The 24,269-nt window shown below is 45.8% G+C and overlaps 1 protein-coding gene across 4 annotated transcripts in view; it reads left to right on the top strand.

Annotated features, from left to right (window-relative positions):
• tpgs2 (tubulin polyglutamylase complex subunit 2) overlaps positions 1-22,502 on the top strand; it is a 41,551-nt gene extending 19,049 nt beyond the window's left edge. For 2 of the 4 annotated variants that reach the window (XM_033032211.1, XM_033032227.1), the window contains exons 4-7: positions 15,665-15,796; positions 18,918-19,031; positions 21,179-21,342; positions 21,824-22,502. In XM_033032211.1, coding sequence (XP_032888102.1) covers positions 15,665-15,796; positions 18,918-19,031; positions 21,179-21,342; positions 21,824-22,054 — 641 coding nt within the window. In that variant the 3' untranslated portion in view covers positions 22,055-22,502. The remainder of the gene's footprint in view (positions 1-15,664; positions 15,797-18,917; positions 19,032-21,178; positions 21,343-21,823) is intronic. The other 2 variants (XM_033032219.1, XM_033032234.1) reach the window with 2 other exon arrangements.
• Positions 22,503-24,269: the final 1,767 nt, after the last annotated feature.

Genomic DNA, 24,269 nt, shown 5'->3' with positions numbered 1-24,269 from the left:
TTCTTGGTCAGTTCCCTCAAAGGAGCGCTCATTTCGCTGAGGTCGGGGATGAACTTCCCCAGGTAATTGACCATGCCGAGGAAGCGCTGCAGGCTTGGCACGTCGGCGGGCGAAGACATACTGGAGACGGCAGCAGTTTTCTGCGGGTCGGGCTTCAGACCGGAGGCGGTGAAAACGTGCCCCACATACGTGACCTCCGGGACGCGGAAACGGCACTTCTTGGGGTTGAGCTTGAGGTTTATATCGCGAGCCCGGTCGAGGACCAGGCGAAGGTGGAGATCATGCTCGGCTACGTCCTTCCCGTAGACCAGGATGTCGTCCACGATTATGGCACACGGCAGACCGGCAAACAGCTGCTCCATGGTCCGCTGGAACACCTCGCTGGCGGAGTTGATCCCGAATGGCATGCGGAGGAAACGGAAACGTCCAAAAGGCGTGCTGAAGGTGGTCAAGTAGGAGGATCGCTCGTCAAGCGGTATCTGCCAGAACGAGCTCTTGGCGTCGAGGACAGAAAAGACAGTGGCCGGACCGACCTGTGCAGCGACGTCCTCTACAGTTCGCATAGGGTAGTGCGGTCGTTTGATCGCCAGGTTCAGGTCCTTGGGGTTGATACAAATGCGGATTTCACTTTTGTCCTTTTTGGCGGCAACGACCATGGTGGAGACCCACCGGGTGGGATCGCTCACCTCTTTGAGGATGCCCCAGGTGACCATGTCACGCAGCGTTGATTCCACCTTGTCCTTCATGGCGAAGGAGACGCGGTGTGGCGGGCGGATCACAGGTTCAACATCGGGGTCGACGACAATCTTGTAGCAGCTGGGCAGCTTGCCCAGCTTGTCGTCGAAGCGGTCGGGGTATTCCAGCAGGGGGTCCATGAGGGTCCGCACCAGGTGTATGTCACGGTGAAAGGAGACCAGGCCGAGGTCCTGACACGCCCGGGCACCCAGCAAGGTGACGCTGTCAGAGTCTAGCAGATAAAAAGTGAGGGGCCGAGAGGCCTTCAGGATCTTGCAGTGCAGGGTTGCCTTTCCCACGGGAACGAGAAGCCCTCCCCCGTAAGCATGTAGGCGGGAGTTGTCAACAGTGACTTTCTCATCGGTCCTAATCTTTTTGAATAGGCTTGTTGACATTACATTCGTAACTGCCCCCGTGTCTAGTTTCGCAGTGAAGGTCGAACCATTAACAGTAACCCTAACCGAAGGGTCTGCTATCAGGGCATGTGCATCTAAGATCGAAAAGATGCCCGCCTCCCCTTGGGAGGGGGAACTAGTATCAGACAAAGGTAAATCTTCGGGCTCGTGTTGGGAATCGAACTCGCTATCAGCCTGTGCAATGTTGTTTAACATTCTCCGTGGTGCGGGGACTGGCCTGCCCTTGGAGCGGCAGGCTGCAGAGAAATGGTTTAATTTTCTGCAAAAGTTGCATGTCTTTCCCAACGCTGGGCACACATTGAACTGATGGGAGGAAAAGTTACAGTTAGGGCAACGCCGTGGGCTGGCGACGCCGGGTGCAGGAGAGACCTGTTGCCGTGGCGGGCCAGTGTTCCGCCGGCGGGCGGTAGCACTGGCAAAGTTGATGTCATGACCGGCCGGCGGCGAAGCCGAGTCCACCGCCTCAGCCATGCAGGCGGCGTGTAGAGCCTCGTCTAAGGACAGGTCGGGCTTACGCAGAAGTTCAGCCCTAAGCTTATAGTCTAAAAGGCCATATACAAGAATATCCCTGGTCACTTGGTCTGGTGTGAGAGCGTCCAGGCGACAACGTCTGGCCATGTGTCTCAACGCGGCGATGTAGTTATCAACGGACTCGCCAACGACCTGGCGCCGATTGAACATCTTATAACGTGCGAGAATACAGTTAGTGGGGACGTCGCACATTGCGGTGAATTTAGCCATAAGACATACCGGGTCTCGCTCATCGTCACCCGCAGCATAGACAAACGACTCAGACCGTTCCAGGGCGGCGGGGCCGGCAATGTTGAGGAGTAGGGACGCCCGCATCTCGGCGGTGGCTGCGGGATGGGCAATCGTCACGTAGTGCTGAAAGTCGCGTCTAAAGACATCCCAACGGTGGGCAATGTCCGAGTCGAAGACAAGAGGATCAGGTTTGCGGCACGAGGTAGCCATGGCACGAGAGGTAGAGAAGGGTAGGTTACTGGGTCAAATAAAAAAAACAGGATAGCAAGAGAATAGGAGACGTAGAGACGTAGAGCCACTATTGTGACACCATGTAAAGAGCTACAATAACGCACAGTAGTCTTTACTGCTTTTATTGTTATAACTCACATTCATTACTGCACTAGCTGTACGTGGTCCGTCACACGAGCTAGAGAGAGATCAAGGGGTGGGGAGGTTACATTTATACTTGGGATATAGGGAGTGGTTAGTAGTGGTGAGGTCACTATGTTAAAGGAACATCTACACTTTTACCTACAGATAGCTATACTTATATTAGTGAGGCCTGGCACACCACATCATGGCTGGACCACTGTATTAGTACAGCTGATGCACATGCCTCATTGGGGTGTATGAGCATTCTGTACGGGGCAGCAATGACTGATCATATACCTGTTGCTATGACAATAAATGTTGAACACATACCTGTGGTATCCAGAGATAGAAATAGCTTTAATACAGAAAAACTGGACTGGTCAACGCTTACAAAGGAAGACATCCTAGCCTATTATGCCCATACAGATAAATCCTTAAGCAATATTCATCTACCTAAAGATGCAATAATATGTAGCAATGTTAATTGTAAAGATATGAAGCATAGGAGAGATATCTGCTCCATGTATAATGATATAGTAAGCGCCTTATATGTAGGCAGTAAGCCCTACTGCAAGCATAAAAATAAGACACATAACATCAGACCTGGCTGGAATAAGTATGTAGCTGAGTATCATACTGAAGCCCGTGAAGCCACCAAATCATGGGCTATGGCAGGTAGACCCAGACAGGGGCCTGTGTTTGAGCACAAGAAGCTCACTAATGCAAGGTATAAGTATGTTGTTCGCTTCATCTGTAAAAATGAGCAAGCTATGAGGGCTGATTCCATGGCTAAGAAGCTGCTAAGTAACAATGCTACAGATTTTTGGAAGGAAGTGAGAGCTCTTAGCAGTTGCAAAACATCTCTACCATGTACTGTAGGTGGAATCTCCAGAACAGCTAATATCGCGGAGTTATGGCGGCAACATTATAGCACTTTATTCAACTGTGTCCAAGGTGACTTGTATAGGGTGGACAATATTGAGAGTAATGACTCGATGGTGATTATGTCACATGAGGTGTATCATGCCATGAACAAGCTGTCCAACAACAAAGCAAGTGGCTTGGATCATATCTCTGCTGAACATCTTAAGTATGCGAGTATGAGGATAGCTCCTCTCCTAGCTATTTGTTTTACTGGCTTTATAATTCATGGCTTGTTACCAGACTCAATGTTGTCTGTCCTGTTAGTGCCGGTCATTAAGGACAAAGCTGGTAAAGTAGGCAGCCTAAATAATTACAGGCCCATAGCTTTAGCCAGCATATTGTCAAAAGTTTTAGAAAGAGTTCTGCTGGATAGAATAAATGAGTTTGTTAACTCCACAGATAACCAGTTTGGCTTTAAAGCTAAACATGGCACTGACTTGTGCATATATGCCCTAAAGGAGATTGTAAACAAATATAGAGGCAAAAACTCTTCAATCCTTATGTGCTTTATTGATGCTTCCAAAGCCTTTGACCGTGTTAATCACAGAAAGCTGTTTGATAAAATGAGTCAAAGAGGGGTGCCTGAATACATTGTTAGAATTCTGGCCTACTGGTATGCCCACCAGACTATGCAAATAAAATGGGGCAATAGGGTCTCAGACCCATTTGGGGTTAGCAATGGTGTTAGACAAGGGGGAATTTTGTCCCCAGTCCTTTTTAATCTATATATTGATGATCTGTCTAAACAATTGAAAGCCTGTAACACTGGGTGCGTGATTGGTAATATTTTAGTGAACCATATTATGTATGCAGATGATCTTGTGGTCTTTAGTCCATCTAGCGCTGGTCTCCAGCAGCTCCTTACTATATGTTCCGTGTATGGTGTGGAACATGACATTAAATATAATGCTAGTAAGAGTGCTGTTATGGTCTGTGTAGATGATATGTGCATGCACCTTTAACATAGTGACCTCACCACTACTAACCACTCCCCATATCACAAGTATAATTACAACCTCCCCACCCACTGATCTCTCTCTAGTTCCCGTGACAGACCACGTACAGCTAGTGCAGTAATGTATGTACAGTATGAATAAACTGGAGTAAAGTCACAGAGTGTTGGTGACTCTTCTTTACATTTATAGGAGCATTCGTAATAAGGTGGATGAGTTGAATGTGCAGATAGCTATTAATGACTATGATATAGTTGGGATCACGGAGACATGGCTCCAGGGTGACCAAGGCTGGGAGCTGAACATCCAGGGATATTCAATATTCAGGAGGGATAGAGAGAAAGGAAAAGGAGGTGGGGTAGCGTTGCTGATTAGAGAGGAGATTAACGCAATGGAAAGGAAGGACATTAGTTTGCAGGATGTGGAATCGGTATGGGTAGAGCTGCGAAACACTAAGGGGCAGAAAACGCTGGTGGGTGTTGTGTACAGGCCACCTAACAGTAGTAGTGAAGTTGGAGATGGTATCAAACAGGAAATTAGAAATGCGTGCGACAAAGGCAAAACCGTTATAATGGGTGACTTCAATCTACATATAGATTGGGTGAATCAAATTGGCAGGGGTGCTGAGGAAGAGGATTTTTTGGAATGTATGCGGGATAGTTATCTAAATCAACATGTAGAGGAACCAACGAGAGAGCAGGCTATTTTAGACTGGGTATTGAGTAATGAGGAAGGGTTAGTTAGCAGTCTTGTTGTACGTGCCCCCTTGGGCAAGAGTGACCATAATATGGTTGAGTTCTTCATTAGGATGGAGAGTGACATTGTTAATTCAGAAACAATGGTTCTGAACTTAAAGAAAGGTAACTTTGAGGGTATGAGACGTGAATTGGCCAAGATTGACTGGCAATTAATTCTAAAAGGGTTGACGGTGAATATGCAATGGAAGACATTTAAAGACTGCATGGATGAACTACAAAAATTGTTCATCCCAGTTTGGCAAAAGAATAAATCAGGGAAGGTAGTGCATCCGTGGATAACAAGGGAAATCAGGGATATTATCAAAGCGAAGGATGATGCGTACAAATTAGCCAGAAAAAGCAGCATACCGGAGGACTGGGAGAAATTCAGAGACCAGCAGAGAGGACAAAGGGCTTAATTAGGAAAGGAAAAATAGATTATGAAAGAAAACTGGCAGGGAACATAAAAACTGACTGCAAAAGTTTTTATAGATATGTGAAAAGAAAGAGATTAGTTAAAACAAATGTAGGTCCCTTGCAGTCAGAAACAGGTGAGTTGATCATGGGGAACAAGGATATGGCGGACCAATTGAATAACTACTTTGGTTCCGTCTTCACTAAGGAAGACATAAATAATCTGCCGGAAATAGCAGGGGCCCGCGGGTCAAAGGAGTTGGACGAATTGAGTGAAATCCAGGTTAGCCGGGAAGTGGTGTTGGGTAAATTAAATGGATTAAAGGCCGATAAATCCCCAGGGCCAGATAGGCTGCATCCCAGAGTACTTAAGGAAGTAGCTCCAGAAATAGTGGATGCATTAGTAATAATCTTTCAAAACTCTTTAGATTCTGGAGTAGTTCCTGAGGATTGGCGGGTAGCAAACGTAACCCCACTTTTTAAGAAGGGAGGGAGAGAGAAAACGGGGAATTACAGACCAGTTAGTCTAACATCGTTAGTGGGGAAACTGCTAGAGTCAGTTATTAAAGATGGGATAGCAGCACATTTGGAAAGTGGTGAAATCATTGGACAAAGTCAGCATGGATTTACAAAAGGTAAATCATGTCTGACGAATCTTATAGAATTCTTCGAGGATGTAACTAGTAGCGTGGATAGGGGAGAACCAGTGGATGTGGTGTATCTGGACTTCCAGAAGGCTTTCGACAAGGTCCCACATAAGAGATTAGTTTACAAACTTAAAGCACACGGCATTGGGGGTTCAGTATTGATGTGGATAGAGAACTGGCTGGCAAACAGGAAGCAAAGAGTAGGAGTAAACGGGTCCTTTTCACAATGGCAGGCAGTGACTAGTGGGGTACCGCAAGGCTCAGTGCTGGGACCCCAGCTATTTACAATATATATTAATGATCTGGATGAGGGAATTGAAGGCAATATCTCCAAGTTTGCAGATGACACTAAGCTGGGGGGCAGTGTTAGCTGTGAGGAGGATGCTAGGAGACTGCAAGGTGACTTGGATAGGCTGGGTGAGTGGGCAAATGTTTGGCAGATGCAGTATAATGTGGATAAATGTGAGGTTATCCATTTTGGTGGCAAAAACAGGAAAGCAGACTATTATCTAAATGGTGGCCGACTAGGAAAAGGGGAGATGCAGCGAGACCTGGGTGTCATGGTACACCAGTCATTGAAAGTGGGCATGCAGGTGCAGCAGGCAGTGAAGAAAGCGAATGGTATGTTAGCTTTCATAGCAAAAGGATTTGAGTATAGGAGCAGGGAGGTTCTACTGCAGTTGTACAGGGTCTTGGTGAGACCACACCTGGAGTATTGCGTACAGTTTTGGTCTCCAAATCTGAGGAAGGACATTATTGCCATAGAGGGAGTGCAGAGAAGGTTCACCAGACTGATTCCTGGGATGTCAGGACTGTCTTATGAAGAAAGACTGGATAGACTTGGTTTATACTCTCTAGAATTTAGGAGATTGAGAGGGGATCTTATAGAAACTTACAAAATTCTTAAGGGGTTGGACAGGCTAGATGCAGGAAGATTGCTCCCGATGTTGGGGAAGTCCAGGACAAGGGGTCACAGCTTAAGGATAAGGGGGAAATCCTTTAAAACCGAGATGAGAAGAACTTTTTTCACACAGAGAGTGGTGAATCTCTGGAACTCCCTGCCACAGAGGGTAGTCGAGGCCAGTTCATTGGCTATATTTAAGAGGGAGTTAGATGTGGCCCTTGTGGCTAAGGGGATCAGAGGGTATGGAGAGAAGGCAGGTACGGGATACTGAGTTGGATGATCAGCCATGATCATATTGAATGGCGGTGCAGGCTCGAAGGGCCGAATGGCCTACTCCTGCACCTAATTTCTATGTTTCTACATGGTGTCATAAATCGTTCCCTTGCGCCTCCTGTTTATCGGTTTTGTTTTATTTCCTTTTGACCCAGTTCCCCGCCCCCTTTCTCTATTTCCTCGTTATGGCCACTTCTTGCCGCAAGCCCGATGTGCTTGTCTTCGATTCCGACATTGCCCATCGGTGGAATGTCTTTAGACGTGACTTCGACCACTATGTCACGATCGCTCATCCTGCCGCCACCCCTGAGGTCAAGGCTTCTCTGCTCCTCAACCTGGCTGGTCCCGATGCCCTGGAACGGTCTGACTCATTCGTCTATGCTGCGGGTGAAGATGCTCGGGACCCGGTATGTCTAGTGGCTAAGTTTACCGCGATGTGCGACATCCCCACTAACTGCATCTTAGAGCGTTTTAAAATGTTCGGGCGGCGTCAGAACCCAGGCGAATCCGTTGATAATTATGTCACTGCGCTGCGACACCTGGCCAGGCGGTGCCGCCTTGACACGCTGACCCCCGATGAACTGACCCGGGACATTCTGGTTTATGGTCTACGTGATGAAAAGCTGAGGGCTGAACTTCTGCGCAAGCCCGACCTGTCTTTTGATGGGGCTCTGCACGCCTCCCGTATGGCCGAGGCTGTCTCCTCGGCGGTGTCACCGGCTGATCATGACATTAACTTTTCCAGTGTTGCTGGCCGTCGGCGGAACACGGGCCCGCCACGACAATGGGGGCCCCCTGCACCCGGGGGGGAGCAACCCGCAGCGTTGCCCCAATTGCAACTTTGCCTCTCATCAATTTAATGTGTGCCCTGCCTTGGGCAAAACGTGTAATTTCTGCAGGAAATTAAACCATTTCTCTGCTGCCTGTCGTTCCCGTGGGAAGCCTGTTGCTGCTCAGCGGAGCATGTTAAACAATTTGGTACAAGCTGATACAAACTTGGTTCCCAGTATCAGCCTGACGAACTCCCTATGTCTGACTCCAGTTCCTCCCAGGGGGATACCAGCATATTTTCACTGTTGGATGCACCTGCTCTGATAACGGACCCTTCGGTTCGTGTAACTGTAAACGACTCGACCTTCACCGCGTAAATCGACACGGGGGCGGTCGCAAATGTAATGTCAACAAGTCTTTTCAGGAAGATAAGGACTAATGAGCAGGTTACTCCTGATCGCTCCCTTTTGCATGCCTACGGGGGAGGCGTGCTCATTCCTGTGGGGAAGGCCACCCTGCACTGCAAGATACTGAAGGCCTCTCGGCCCCTCACTTTATCTGCTAGATAATAACTGCATCACCCTGTTGGGCATCCGAGCGTGACAAGACCTGGGCCTCGTCTCTTTCGACCGTGACATCCACCAGGTGCAGACCCATATGAACCCCCTGATCGAATATCCTGACCGTTTTGACGACGGGCTGGGCAAGCTGCCCTGCAGCTACAAGATTGTTGTCGACCCCAATGTCGAGCCTGTGATCCGTCCGCCACACCGCGTCTCCTTCGCCATGAAGGACAAAGTGGAGTCAACGCTCCACGACTTGGTTACCATGGGCATCCTGAAAGAGGTGAGCGAGCCCACCCGGTGGGTCTCCACCATGGTTGTTGCTGCGAAAAAGGATAAGAGCGAAATACGCATTTGCATCAACCCCAAGGACCTGAACCTTGCCATCAAACGCCCGCACTACCCCATGCGAACAGTGGAGGACGTCGCTGCACAGGTTGGCCCGGCCACTGTCTTTTCGGTTCTCGATGCCCAGAGTTCCTTCTGGCAGATACCGCTTGACGAGCAGTCCTCTTACCTGACAACTTTCAGCACCCCTTTCGGCAGGTTCCGGTTCCTCCGAATGCCATTCGGGATCAACTCTGCCAGCGAGGTGTTCCAGCGGACGATGGAGCAACTGTTTGCCGGTCTACTGTGTGCCATCATCGTTGACGACATCCTGGTTTACGGTAAGGATGTTGCTGAGCACGACTTCAACCTCCGCCAAGTCCTGGACCGGGCCCGGAAGATCAACCTCAAATTAAACCCCAAGAAGTGTCGTTTCCGCGTCCCGGTGGTCACTTATGTGGGCCACGTTTTTACAGCCTCGGGGCTGAAGCCCGACCCGCAGAAAACATCTGCGGTCTCCGGTATGTCTTCACCTACTGACGTGCCCAGCTTGCAGCGTTTCCTGGGCATGGTAAATTACCTGGGGAAGTTCATCCCCGACCTCAGCGAGCTGAGAGCGCGTCCCTGAGGGAGTTGATCAAGAAGGACACTGCCTGGGCCTGGTTCCGCAACACCAGAGGGCTTTTGACGTCCTGAAATCCAGGCTGATCAGCACCCCCACGCTCAAATTTTTCGACCTAAAGTGTCCCATTGTCATCACCTGCGACGCCTCCAAGTTCGGTCTTGGTGCCGCTTGCCTACAGATCCATGATGGATTGCAGCTGCCTGTTTCCTACGCGTCCCGCACCATGACCCCTGCCGAGCAGCGCTATGCTCAGATTGAGAAGGAGCTGCTAGCTGTGGTATTTGCCTGCTCCAAGTTCAAGGACTACATTTTGGGCAACAACTTCACTATCGAGACCGACCACCAGCCGCTGGTCACCATTCTCAACAAGCCGATCCATGTGGTCTCATCCCGGTTGCAGCGCATGATGCTGCAGCTCCAGCGTTTCACGTTCAAGATTGTCTATCGCAAGGGCAAGGACATGTTCGTGGCCGACATGCTGTCCCGCGCACCGCTAACGTCCACCGATCGCCACCCATATGAAATGTCTGACCTGATGGTGCTCAATGTGAATATTGTGCCTTCACAGCAAATACAATCCCTGGTCCAGCACACTGCCAAGGATCCTGCCCTGCAGCAGCTTGCTGCCGTCATCCAGCAGGGCTGGCCAGACCGTCGCTCCGCCTTGCCGGCAGGTGCCGTGCCCTACTTCCTGGTCCGTGACGAGCTCATACTGCACGACGGCGTGGTCGTGAAGGGACACAAGGTTGTTGTGCCTGCTTGCGCTGCACGACCACTATTTTTAAGCCGCCCACCGCGGTCATCCTGGAGCCGAGGCCACTCTGTCTCACGCTCAGAGCCAGTTCTACTGGCCCGGCATGGCTCAGTACATCCGGGAGAGGGTCTCCGCCTGCTCCACCTGCAACAGCCTCGCCCCCCACCAGCAACGTCAGCAGCTTCTGCAGCAGCCTGCTCCCGAACTGCCCTGGATGGCGGTTGCCACTGACATTTTCGAGTGGCGTGGCAAGCACTTCCTGGTCCTTGTCGACTCTTACTCCAGCTGGTTTGAGGTTGACCAGCTGCACTCCCTCACGTCTTCGGCCGTTATCGGGAACTGCGCCGCCACTTCGCTACCTTCGGCTCCCCGGCCAGCCTGCAGTCGGACAATGGCTGCCAGTTCACGAGCGCCGAGTTTCGGGATTTCGCGGCCAGCTGGAATTTCCGCCACTACACCAACAGCCCGGAGTACCCGCAGAGCAACGGCCTGGCAGAGCGCGCAGTCCGCAGTGCTAAGGACTTGCTGGAACATTGTCGATTGTCTCACTCAGACTTTTACCTGGTCCTCCATAACCTTCGCAACATCTCCCGCGATCCTGCCGTGGGCTTCCCGGCACAGCGACTCATGTCTCGCACCACAAGGCCCCCCATCCCGGTGGCCCAGCGCTCCCTCGTGCCCTCCGTCCTCAAGCCCGCTGCTGTCCAGGAGCGCATTGCCCTTAAGCACGAGATCCAGAAGCGCTCCCACGATAAGTCCTGCCGTCCCCTCCCGTATCAGGGAAGATATTACAGCAGTGCTTTGGCAGGATAGATTAGAGGGCTCGTCTAGGGAGGCTATTTGGGTGGAACTGAGAAATGGGAAAGGGGTAGCAACACTTATAGGGGTGGATTATAGACCGCCAAATGGGGAGCGAGAATTGGAAGAGCAAATATGTAAGGAGATTGCAGATATTAGTAAGCACAAGGTAGTGATTGTGGGAGATTTCAATTTTCCACACATAGACTGGGAAACACATTCTGTAAATGGGCTGGATGGGTTGGAGTTTGTAAAATGTGTGCAGGATAGTTTTTTGCAACAATACATAGAAGTACCTACTAGAGAAGGGGCGGTACTGGACCTCCTGTTAGGAAATGAGATGGGTCAGGTGGCAGAGGCATGCGTTGGGGAACAGTTCGGGTCCAGTGATCACAATACCATTAGTTTCAATATAATTATGGAGAGGGACAAAACTGGACCTAGGGTTGAGATTTTTGATTGGAGAAAGGCTAACTTTGAGGAGATGCGAAAGGATTTAAAAGGAGTAAATTGGGACAGTTTGTTTTATGGGAAAGATGTGGAAGAGAAATGGAGTACATTTAAAGGTGAAATTTTAAGAGTACAGAATCTTTATGTCCCTGTTCGGTTGAAAGGAAATCGTAAAAATTGTAAAGAGCCATGGTTTTCAAGGGAAATTGGACACTTGGTTCGGAAAAAGAGGGAGATCTGCAATAGTTATAGGCAGCATGGAGTAAATGAGGTGCTTGAGGAGTATAAAGAATGTAAAAAGAATCTTAAGAAATAAATTAGAAAAGCTAAAAGAAGATATGAGGTTGCTTTGGCAAGTAAGGTAAAAGTAAATCCGAAGGGTTTCTACCGCTATATTAATAGCAAAAGGATAACGAGGGATAAAATTGGTCCATTAGAGAGTCAGAGTGGCCAACTATCTGCAGAGCCAAAAGAGATGGGGGAGATATTGAACAGTTTCTTTTCTTCAGTATTCACCAAGGAGAAGGATATTGAATTATGTGAGGTAAGGGAAACAAGTAGAGTAGCTATGGAAACTATGAGGATCAAAGAAGAGGAAGTACTGACACTTTTGAGAAATATAAAAGTGGATAAGTCTCCAGGTCCGGACAGGATATTCCCTAGGACATTGAGGGAAGTTAGTGTAGAAATAGCAGGGGCTATGGCAGAAATATTTCAAATGTCATTAGAAACGGGAATAGTGCCGGAGGATTGGCGTACTGCGCATGTTGTTCCATTGTTTAAAAAGGGGTCTAAGAGTAAACCTAGCAATTATGGACCTGTTAGTTTGACGTCAGTGGTGGGCAAATTAATGGAAAGAATACTTAGAGATAATATATATAAGCATCTGGATAAACAGGGTCTGATTAGGAACAGTCAACATGGATTTGTGCCTGGAAGGTCATGTTTAACTAATCTTCTTGAATTTTTTGAAGATGTTACTCGGGAAATTGATGAGGGTAAAGCAGTGGACGTTGTGTATATGGACTTCAGTAAGGCCTTTGACAAGGTTCCTCATGGAAGGTTGGTTAAGAAGGTTCAATGGTTGGGTATTAATGGTGGAGTAGCAAGATGGATTCAACAGTGGCTGAATGGGAGATGCCAGAGAGTAATGGTGGATGGTTGTTTGTCAGGTTGGAGGCCAGTGACGAGTGGGGTGCCACAGGGATCTGTGTTGGGTCCACTGTTGTTTGTCATGTACATCAATGATCTGGACGATGGTGTGGTAAATTGGATTAGTAAGTATGCAGATGATACTAAGATAGGTGGGGTTGCGGGTAATGAAGTAGAGTTTCAAAGTCTACAGAGAGATTTATGCCAGTTGGAAGAGTGGGCTGAAAGATGGCAGATGGAGTTTAATGCTGATAAGTGTGAGGTGCTACATCTTGGCAGGACAAATCAAAATAGGACGTACATGGTAAATGGTAGGGAATTGAAGAATGTAGGTGAACAGAGGGATCTGGGAATAACTGTGCACAGTTCCCTGAAAGTGGAATCTCATGTAGATAGGGTGGTAAAGAAAGCTTTTGGTGTGCTGGCCTTTATAAATCAGAGCATTGAGTATAGAAGTTGGGATGTAATGTTAAAATTGTACAAGGCATTGGTGAGGCCAATTCTGGAGTATGGTGTACAATTTTGGTCGCCTAATTATAGGAAGGATGTCAACAAAATAGAGAGAGTACAGAGGAGATTTACTAGAATGTTGCCTGGGTTTCAGCAACTAAGTTACAGAGAAAGGTTGAACAAGTTAGGGCTTTATTCTTTGGAGCGCAGAAGGTTAAGGGGGGACTTGATAGAGGTTTTTAAAATGATGAGAGGGATAGACAGAGTTGACGTGGAAAAGCTTTTCCCACTGAGAGTAGGGAAGATTCAAACAAGGGGACATGACTTGAGAATTAAGGGACAGAAGTTTAGGGGTAACATGAGGGGGAACTTCTTTACTCAGAGAGTGGTAGCTGTGTGGAATGAGCTTCCAGTGAAGGTGGTGGAGGCAGGTTCGTTTTTATCATTTAAAAATAAATTGGATAGTTATATGGATGGGAAAGGAATGGAGGGTTATGGTCTGAGCGCAGGTATATGGGACATGGGAAGATTATGTGTTCGGCACGGACTAGAAGGGTCGAGATGGCCTGTTTCCGTGCTGTAATTTTTATATGGTTATATGGTCTATTCCCCAGTCAAGTCGTCCGGATGCAGTCCCCCTCCGGCCACTCCAGGCTCGCCACTGTCGTCGGTACCGCGGGCTCGCCGCGTTCCTATCTAGTCGACCATGACGGCACCGTTTACCGCCGGTCCCGCCAACACCTGCGGCTCGTCAACGTGCCTCCACCACCACCCGCTGACCCTTTTGCTCCTCCGCTGCAGTCTCCTCCACCGCCCGCCGCACCCCGCATGCCTCGGACCCTGCCTTCTCAGCCCTACCAGCCAAAGTCTCCTCCGGCTCATCCTCCCTCGCCTGCCCGTCTGCCCGCTGCGGCACCCGTTTCCCCTCCTCCTTCTCCGTCTTCTCCCTCTCCTCCCGGATCCCCCGTTCCGGTTCGGTCTCCTGCCCCTGCGCCGGTTCCTCTTCTTCCTGCAGGGAGGGGAGATGGCGAGATGCGAACCCGGTCGTGCGCGTTGTCAAGCCTCCCGTCCGCTATGGCGACTTTGCGTAACTGTTCACAGCGCATGAGACGTGGTCGCCCTGTCACTACCTTGTTGCCTCTTGTTTCTAAGGGGAAGGATGTAGATGATATGTGCATGCACCTTTAACATAGTGACCTCACCACTACTAACCACTCCCCATATCACAAGTATAATTACAACCTCCCCACCCACTGATCTCTCTCTAGTTCCCGTGACAGACCACGTACAGCTAGTGCAGTAATGTATGTACAGTATGAATAAACTGGAGTAAAGTCACAGAGTGTTGGTGACTCTTCTTTACAGTCTGTAGAACCAAAGAGGATAAATGCCTAAAATATCCTGTTTTTAAATTGTCTGACAACAATCTTAGTGTCTGTAATAAGATAAATATCTAGGGCATATTATTACAGAACAAATGACAGATGATGAGGATATTTATAGGCAACGACGCATGCTGTATGTACAGGCAAATATCCTCTTGCGTAAATTTGGTGCGTGTGCAGATGTGGTGAAGATGTCGCTATTTAGAGCATACTGCACACCCCTCTACACTGCGCACCTGTGGTCGAACTATTTAAAGACAAGTATGCAGAGACTAAAGGTGGCATATAACGATGCCATGAGAACACTGCTAAGGCAACCTAGATGGTGTAGTGCCAGTAATATGTTTGTGGCTGCAGGAGTCAGTACTTTAGAAGCTATCCTAAGACACCACATGTATAAATTCATTTGCAGGATAAATGACTCTAAAAATGTGCTTATTGTGGCCTTGACAAACATAAGGGTTAGCACTACACGCTACGAATCCCAGTTGTGGAGACACTGGTATCGTTGTCTCGTTGTAGGACATTGATTATCTTTTAATCTGGATTTTTAACTTAAGTATTGTGGGTTTTTGTTAAATATAAATTATGATGTTTTTATGTGATATACCATGATTTTATATGTATTTATGATATTTGATATGCAATGCATTTTTAATGTAATGTTGCCCCTTGTCTGGACCTTAAGTCCGTAATAAAGTTTATTATTATTATTATTATTATTATTATTATTATACACCTCTATAAGATCATCCCTCATCCTCCCGTGCTCCAAGGAGTAGAGTCCCAGCCTACTCAACCTCTCTGTATAGCTCAGCCCCTCTTGTCCTGGCAACATCCTCGTAAAACTTCTCTGTACCCTTTCCAGTTTGTAAAGCTTCCGCTGTATCACTCTATGACTTTATGCTTGTGCAAATGGCAGTTTATCACTCTTGACTCTTGTAGCAACAAGGAACCGCACATGCTGATTAACAGTGCTGAAGTAACTCAGTGGGCCTGGCAGCATCTCTGGAGATAAAGGATGTGACATTTTGGGTCGGGACCCTTGTTCAGGCTTGAAGTCACCTATCCTTTTTCTCCAGGGATGCAGTCAGACCTGTTGAGTTACTCCAGCACTTTGCGTCTACTCCTGACTCTTGCTTCATTTTCCCATGCAAGGATAAGTAGAAGATTATAAAGCTAGTAGTATTTAGGTAAGCTCTACTGCACCACATAGTATATTGTGAAAATGTTTTGTTTTTTGACAAGTAAAATTGCACGTCTTTCTTAGGCAGCAACATGCAATTGGGAACAATGTTAATCAACAGTGTTTCAGCACTCTGTCGACTGGGCACAACATCCATTTACAGCTTGCCAAATGCTGCCACTTTGGCAGACCTAGAAAGTGACACAGAGGATGAAGGTACTGTGCAGTCAAGATTTAAGGGGTGTTTGGAGAGGTGGTGCTTCAAGTGCAGCATGGACACTGCCTCGGCACCAGCAACTTTCAGCGTTCACAGAATCATAAACTGTCTTTGATACCCATGGAATCCCCACCCGATTAATTGATTGATTATCACAATGTTAACAAGTATTCACAATTATACACTTGGGACCTGTTCTTGTAAACACATAGTTGTTTTAAATTAAAAAAAAATTCTTGGCATGTTATACTCTAGAAGAACACACACTGAAAAGAAATCCATTTAAACCTTGAAATTGCACGACAGATGAACTTTTTTTTCAGGCAGCCAGTGTTTGTCATTTATTTTGAAAAGAATTACTGCGCTAACACCAGGTTTGGTCTGGTACAGATTTCGCAGCTTGAGATCTGGGAAGCCTGGCATGAGTTCATTTTATTCCTTTGGCCCCATGGGTAGTCCACCAATTTAGCACAAGAACATGTGGCAGACTGGAAACATTAGACAAACACCAACATTGTTGGGAAAAATGAGTCCATTGATAGGAAATTTCTAGTCATTTATAAAAACAAATTAAAGAAAATCCCTTAGTAACAACACAACAATATCAGAGTGTCCTTGCTAAAGGATATTAGTGCACCATTTGTTTGTTTATTTCAGCACCCTGGTAGGTTCAGCATTATTGTTTTGTTACTTGCAATAACAAATTTACTTGGTAAATTGTCAGCGTATAATTTCCTCAACTACAATGAACATGTCTCAAGTTTTAAACAGATATTTGTATTTCTAATCCAGCGATGTCAAGATGCTATCATATCCTTCTCTTGTTATAGCATGCTACTTCCATCATTTAGTATGCATGTAATGCTGTGTTGCAGTGCTCCTGGTTTAGCTTCTAAATGTTATGTATACCTGGTGTTGCTCCTGACATGTTTTGAATGAGGATAGGCCTGGTAATGTAATGGTTATTGGAAAGATTAGTTCAAGCAATAGTGTTGCCAGTTATGCTACTCTGCTGCTAATGATCATGCACAGCAATTCATGGATCCCCATATTTAAATCTGTCCCATTTTAGAATCATGGTCATACAACACCAAAATGGGCCCTTTGGCCCTCGATGTCCGTACAGTGAAGTGCATATATTTATTAATCCCATTTTTCATCACTTACTTTGTAAACCTCAGGGCCTGAGCTATAGGGAGAGATTGCCAGGACTAGGGAGTAGTTGTGCAACCTAGGACTTCATTCCTTGGAGAGTGCAGGAGGATGAGGGGTGATCTCATAGAGGTGTATAAGGTCATGAGAGGAATCGATTGGGTGCATACAGTCTTTTGTCCAGAGTTGGGGAGTCAAGAACCAGAGGACATTGGTTTAAGGTGAGGGGGGAATGAATTAATTGGAATCTGGGGTGAGTATATGGACATACTGCCAGAGCAGGTAGTTTAGGCAGGTACAAAAACAACATTTAAGATATTTGGACAGGTAAATGGATAGGAAAAGTTTTGAGAGGTATTGTCCAAAAACAGGCACTGGTGAAGATGGAGTGTGTTGGGCAGGATGAGCCAAAGGGCCTGGTTCTCTGCTGTGTGACTCTGTAACTTGTGTCTAGGACTTCAGGTGCCATCTAAATAGTATTAAATCTTCTTTCTGTCTGGCTCCATCACCTACTCCAGGCAAATTATTCTAAAATTCAACCATCTTCTAGGTGCAAAGAAAATTCTTCCTCAAAACTCTTCTAAATCTCCTACCCCCACCGGTTATGGGCACATTTGCTGAGGGAAAAATATTTGACTACCATTCTGTACCCCTCTATAATTTGAGTACTTCAATCAGATCTTCCCTGTTCCATGGGGGGGGGGGGGGGGAAGCCCTGCCCATCCAATCTCTTCTCATAACTGATATGCTTTAACCCATGCAAGTCCTTGTGCAATTGCAAGCATATCCTTCCTATAATGAGACGATCAAAACTCCACACAGTACTCCTTCAATGGCCTGACTAATGTTTTATAGAGTTGCACCATAATCTAGCTATTGTATTCCACGCCCTGGTAGTCCCATATATCACAGTTCGTTCATTGTTTTCTCAAATTTCTGGGTTGCCTGGGTTTCAGCAACTAAGTTACAGAGAAAGGTTGAACAAGTTAGGGCTTTATTCTTTGGAGCGCAGAAGGTTAAGGGGGGACTTGATAGAGGTCTTTAAAATGATGAGAGGGATAGACGGAGTTGACGTGGATAAGCTTTTCCCACTGAGAGTAGGGAAGATTCAAACAAGGGGACATGACTTGAGAATTAAGGGACAGAAGTTTAGGGGTAACATGAGGGGGAACTTCTTTACTCAGAGAGTGGTGGCTGTGTGGAATGAGCTTCCAGTGAAGGTGGTGGAGGCAGGTTCGTTTTTATCATTTAAAAATAAATTGGATAGTTATATGGACGGGAAAGGAATGGAGGGTTATGGTCTGAGCGCAGGTATATGGGACTAGGGGAGAATACGTGTTCGGCACGGACTAGAAGGGTCGAGATGGCCTGTTTCCGTGCTGTAATTGTTATATGGTTATTATATGGTTATATTTATTTCCTCAAAAATTGCAGTCTGGCCACTGCATACCTTACAGTTCAGCCAAACTATTAGTAATGGACCTATCATACACTAGGACGGCACAATGGCACCTTTGGTCGAGCTGCTGCCTCACAGCACCAGACACCCAGGTTCGATCCTGACCTCAGATCCTGTTTGTCTGGAGTGTGCCCATTCTCCCTGTGACTCCATGGGTTTCCTCCAGGTGCTCAATTTTCGCATACATCAGAAAGACACATGACTTTGTAGGTTAATTGGGCGCTGTCAATTTCCTATAGTGAATGAGAAGTGAATTAATGGAGTAAGGAGTGAATGAGAAATTGGAATAATATAGAACTAGTGCGAAAAGATGATCGATGGTGGACTCAGTGGGCCAAAGGGCTTGTTTCCATGCTGTATCTCTAAAACTAAATTACTTATGGTGTAAGTTTTCATACTGACTGGTGTCTCTCAACATTGTGCTTCACTTGCAATTAATCGTACTCTCAATTATGATACAAAATGTGGTATTTAATAAACTTTTGTATTAATTAATCCTTTTTCTTAAGATAAAGAAGAACCTTTCAAGAAACCACATTTTAATTCACAATGTCGGATTTTTGAGTTGGATTCTTGTGATGGAAATGGGAAAGTTTGCCTTGTTTACAAAAACACCCAATCAGGTACTCTTTAATCTAATCAAAGTGTTGTAGATATCAGTGATTATAGCTGTGTGTATACTTCATTGTAAAAATAATTACAATTGCAAGAGGAAGTAAGGATATTTTAGTCATCTCTATAATTCTAAAATGTGTGTCCTTTGTAACCTAGCCTGTGCAATTCCTTGTTTCTATTGTTCATAATTAAGGTCAAAGAATATTAATCAGAACTGGCACAGGATAAAGTAGAATTTCTCTGATAGGTTAATGTCAAAATTACAGTAATTGCAGGCTAAGGCTAAATCTCAAGAGTCAAGTCAAGAGTTTTATTGTCATATGTCCCAGAAAGGACAATGAAATTCTTACTTGCTACAACAGAATATGTAAACATAGTACATAACATGGAGAAGAAAAAAAAGTTCAGTGTGTGTGTATACATGCACACATACTCAATAAATAAATACAATGTAGTAATAATAATAATAGTCTGTTGCAGTTCAGAGCTTATTTGTTGTGATGGCTGTAGGGAAGAAGCTGTGCCTGAACCTGGACGTTACAGATTTCAGGCTCCTGTACCTTCTTCCGGATGGCAATGGTGAAATGAGTGTGTGGCCAGGATGGTGTGGGTCTTTGATGATGTTGGCTACCTTTTTGAGGCAGCTACTTCGATAGATCCCTTCGATGGTGGGGAGGTCAAAGCCGGTGAGGTTAGAGGTTATTTGTTTAATTACTTTAAAGCGGGCAGTTAGAGGGAAGAAAATTGAGCTAAAGCTCATGGGTAAAGGGGTTAAAAGGAGCAGGATGGCTAAGGATGTCAGCGAGACCAAGCGTAGACTAGGCAACCATTTCACCGAATCGAATAACCCTAATGCGCTCTGTTTGCTATGACCTACTGGATCTCCCAGTTGCTAACAGTTTAAACTCCCCTTCCTATTCCTATACTGACCTTTCTGCAGTTGGCCTCCATAATTGTTAGTGAGGCCATATGCATTCTAGAAGACCATGTATTCCACTTGAGTAATCTACAACCAATGGTATGAACATTGAATTTTCAAATTTCAAGTATTGCCCCTGCTACTCATCTCCCCTTTCCTCTGCCCAAGCCCCCCACCACCCACTCCCCCTCCCACCTGGTGTGCACATTTCTATTCTGCCATCCTAGTCACTCTGCTCCTTTCTACTCCTCTGTAAGGTCATTTCCCTTCCCCATCTCATATTACTCATATTACATAGGGCTCTGGTAAGACCACAACTGGACTATTACGTACAGTTTTGGTCTCCTAATTTGAGGAAGGACATCCTTGTGATTGAGGCAGTGCAGCGTAGGTTCACAAGATTGATCCCTGGGATGGCTGAACTGTCATATGAGGAAAGATTGAAAAGACTAGGCTTGTATTTACTGGAGTTTAGAAGGATGAGGGGATCTTATTGAAACATATAAAATTATAAAAGGACTGGACAAGCTAGATGCAGGAAAAATGTTCCCAATGTTGGGCGAGTCCAGAACCAGGGGCCACAGTCTTGGAATAAAAGGGAGGCCATTTAAGACTGATGTGAGAAAAACTTTTTCACCCAGAGAGTTGTGAATTTGTGGAATTCCCTGCCACAGAGGGCAGTGGAGGCCAAATCACTGGATGGATTTAAGAGAGAGTTAGATAGAGCTCTAGGGGCTAGTGGAATCAAGGGATATGGGGTGAAGGCAGGCACGGGTTATTGATTGGGGACGATCAGCCATGATCACAATGAATGGTGGTGCTGGCTCGAAGGGCCGAATTGCCTCTTCCTACACCTATTTTCTATGTTTCTAATCTGAAGAAGAATCCAAAAAGCTAAAATGTTGCCTGCCCATTCCCTCCACAGATGCTACCTGGCCAGCTGGGTTGCTCCAGCACTATGTTTTTTACTCAAGATTCCAGCATCTGCAGTTTCTTATCAACATTTCACACCAAAATCTATTGTAGCTCAGTAATGACATCTGATATTTACAAGACTTCTATTATAATTTCAAAAGTATAAAATTGAAGGAATGTTTACCACTTATAGCTATTTGATTTTATATTTCTCCCTAGTCAAACATATGATTGTTTTCGTATCTAACATGTTTAAAAACGTTTTTTTAATGGGAGAAAATCAAATGTCCTGGTCATTTATAGATAAACTTTTTTCCACAGGAGTTGTATCTTCTTGTGCAGAAATCTGGTTCCTGGATAGAGCACTTTACTGGCATTTTTTAACTGATACATTCACAGGCTACTATCGACTTATGCTCATTCACTTGGGACTACCCCAATGGCAGTATGCACTAACAAAATATGGCATTAGTCCTCAGGCTAAGGTAGGAACTGTTATATTTAATGTGCTGTAAAAGCAGTAAAGTTTCTTTTCAATTGAATAGCATGATGCTGATCCAAAGTAATGATGTGCAAATGGGATATTTTGTTTAGGTGGTTTCATAAATTCAGAGAAGAGACATTCTAAACTTCATTTTGGTGAATTTTCTGTTTGTGGCTCAACCAATTTGCTGCCCTATCACAATCAGGTTATTCAAAAAGACCATTAAATTAATTGGAATCTTTTAGTGTTTGACGCATGGAATCAGAATCCTGATGCTCAAGCTGGAATAACATGACAAATACAGGGTACAATCAAATCAATCATTCAGATTTGTCAGCAACAAAATATTGGTACATTAAGAAATTACAACTGTGATGGGTTGTGGTATCTTTCCAATGATTTCAGGTATTCCTTAAATTGTATTTTTTCTACATTTAAATGCAAGTGAATAGGCTTTAACAACATATTCTCTTTATTTTCAGCAATGGTTCAATATGTACAAGCCTATTGCCTACAATTCCAATGTGGTAACAGATGACGACATGGCTTTCATTAATAAGTTAGATCCTAATCAAGTGTTTAAGAACAAAAATAAGCTTCAACCCGCAAGAAAAAAGACTTGTGTTCCGATAGCTGGACCACAGAAGAGTCAGGCCAGTTTGGTCACGAACAAAAACTTAACTCAAATGGGAAGTACTACTACCAAAAAATGATTCCTTATTTTTTGTGCTAACATCTGGAACAATTGATGCAGACATTTGTCTGTTTTGTCAACTGAGTATTTCTACTTATGCTGCTGTCACAAAGAGGCAAGACAGACTGGATGAAGATACCGAAAGTAATATTGATCCAGCTTCCTGCAAGTACAGAAAAGGTGGTGTATGAATGTTGTTGCCATCATGTACATCATGATGCAAATGCATGGTTTGCAAAATACATTATTATGATGATGAAGGCTCTCACTGGTACAATACGTGTTAATAATTACTAACCCACAGTTCTTTTAAGCTTGTTCAAGTTTGAAATGCAAGTTTGAAATTTAAATGAAGTATTCTATGCAAATGGAATCTGTGGTATTATCTTTGTTATACTCAATCAGATTTCAGTTGGTTATGAAGCTACCTATCTTATGAATAAAACAATAAACAATCTAGTGCAGGATTACTGATTTCACTCCAGAATGCATGTAATTGATAGCCAGAACAATTTTTTACATAGATTATTTATTAAAGTTTCCCCCTCCATGGTAGTTCCCTTCATTTCACGGAGAATAAGAAATAACCATTTTATGACAACAGAGCCTTGAATCATCTGGTATAATCTTTCAGTTAAAATATATATTTCATTTGAACAAATTGCAAGTTTATATGAGCACTGAGCAGGTAGTAACTTTCCAATGTGCTACATAGCTCTAATATGCAAATTTCTAATGGTAATTAGGAAACATTGTTATTGCTTACTATTGTTTCTATTTCAGATTTAATCGGGCTAATATTTCTTGATTTACATAATACTAAACCTTAAGTTTCTGACATGCTTCAGACTTTTCTTTTATTTACATCTATCAGATCTACCCTCATTCTCCGGCATTCTAGAGAAAACAATCCGAGTTTGTTCAACCTCTGTAGCTAATACCTCGTAATCCAAGCAGCAGTCTGGAAAACCTCTTCTGCATCCTCCCCAAAGTCTTATCATCCTTCCTGCAATGGGACAACCAGAACTGTACAATAGGTGCAGGGGCAACCATTTGGCCCTTCGAAATACTCCAAATGCGCCCAAATCGTGGCCGTCGGGCAGGACTTCAGGTCAGAATGAAGCGCAGGGGACTTCGGCACCCTCTCCCAACTATCCTACTGGCTAATGTACAGTCCCTTGAAAACAAAGTGGAGGACTTAAGGGCAAGACTGCTTTATCAAAGGGAGCTGAGGGAATGCTCTGTGTTCTGTTTCACAGAGACATGGCTCACCCCCAGCTCCCCAGACTCAGCGGTCCAGCCTGAAGGGTTCTCCATCCACCGCATGGACCGTACCCTGGCATCTGAGAAAGGGAGAGGAGGGGGCGTCTGCCTCATGGTCAACTCTGCGTGGTGTTCAGACAGTCCTGTCCAACTCCTGCTCTCCACACCTCGAACATCTGGCGGTGAAGTGCCGTCCCTTCTACCTCCCAAGAGAATTCACCTCCGTTATCCTGACCGCGGTCTACATCCCACCCCAGGCAGACGTCCGTCTGGCACTGGAGGAGCTGCAGGCCGTGGTCAACAAACACCAGACGTCTTACCCCGAGGCATTTACCACCATTGCTGGGGACTTCAATAAGGCGAACCTCAAGAAATCATTCCCCAACTTCCACCAACATGTCTCCTGCTGCACCAGAAGACCTAACACCCTCGACCACTGCTACACCACCATCAAGAATGCCTATCGTTCGATCCCTCGCCCTCATTTCGGTAAGTCCGACCATACCGCGGTGCTGCTTCTTCCTGCCTACAGGCAGCAATTAAAGAGCGCACCCCCAGAAGTGAGGACAGCACAGAGCTGGTCGGGGGGGGGGGGGGGGGCAGAAGAACAACTCCAGGACTGTTTGGAGTCTGTAGACTGGGCAATGTTCAAGGACTCGGCAACGGACTTGAACGAATATGCCACAGTCGTTACAGATTTCATAAAGAAATGTGTGGAGGACTGCATCCCTACAAAAACCTTCCGAGTGTTTCCCAATCAGAAACCTTGGATGAACTTTGAGATCCGCACTCTCCTGAAGTCCAGACACAGGGCATTCACCTCCAATGATACAGTGGCCTACATGAAGACCAGATACGGCCTTGGTAAGGTCATCAAAAAGGCCAAAAGGGACTTCTACTCCAAACTGGAGGACGAGACAGATGTTTGGCAGCTGTGGCAGGGTCTGAATGCAATCACCTCCTACAAGGCA

This window comes from Amblyraja radiata, chromosome 1 (genome assembly GCF_010909765.2).
Source record: "Amblyraja radiata isolate CabotCenter1 chromosome 1, sAmbRad1.1.pri, whole genome shotgun sequence".
NCBI classification, from domain to species: Eukaryota; Metazoa; Chordata; class Chondrichthyes; order Rajiformes; family Rajidae; genus Amblyraja; species Amblyraja radiata.
This window is presented reverse-complemented; position numbering and strand designations above follow the sequence as displayed.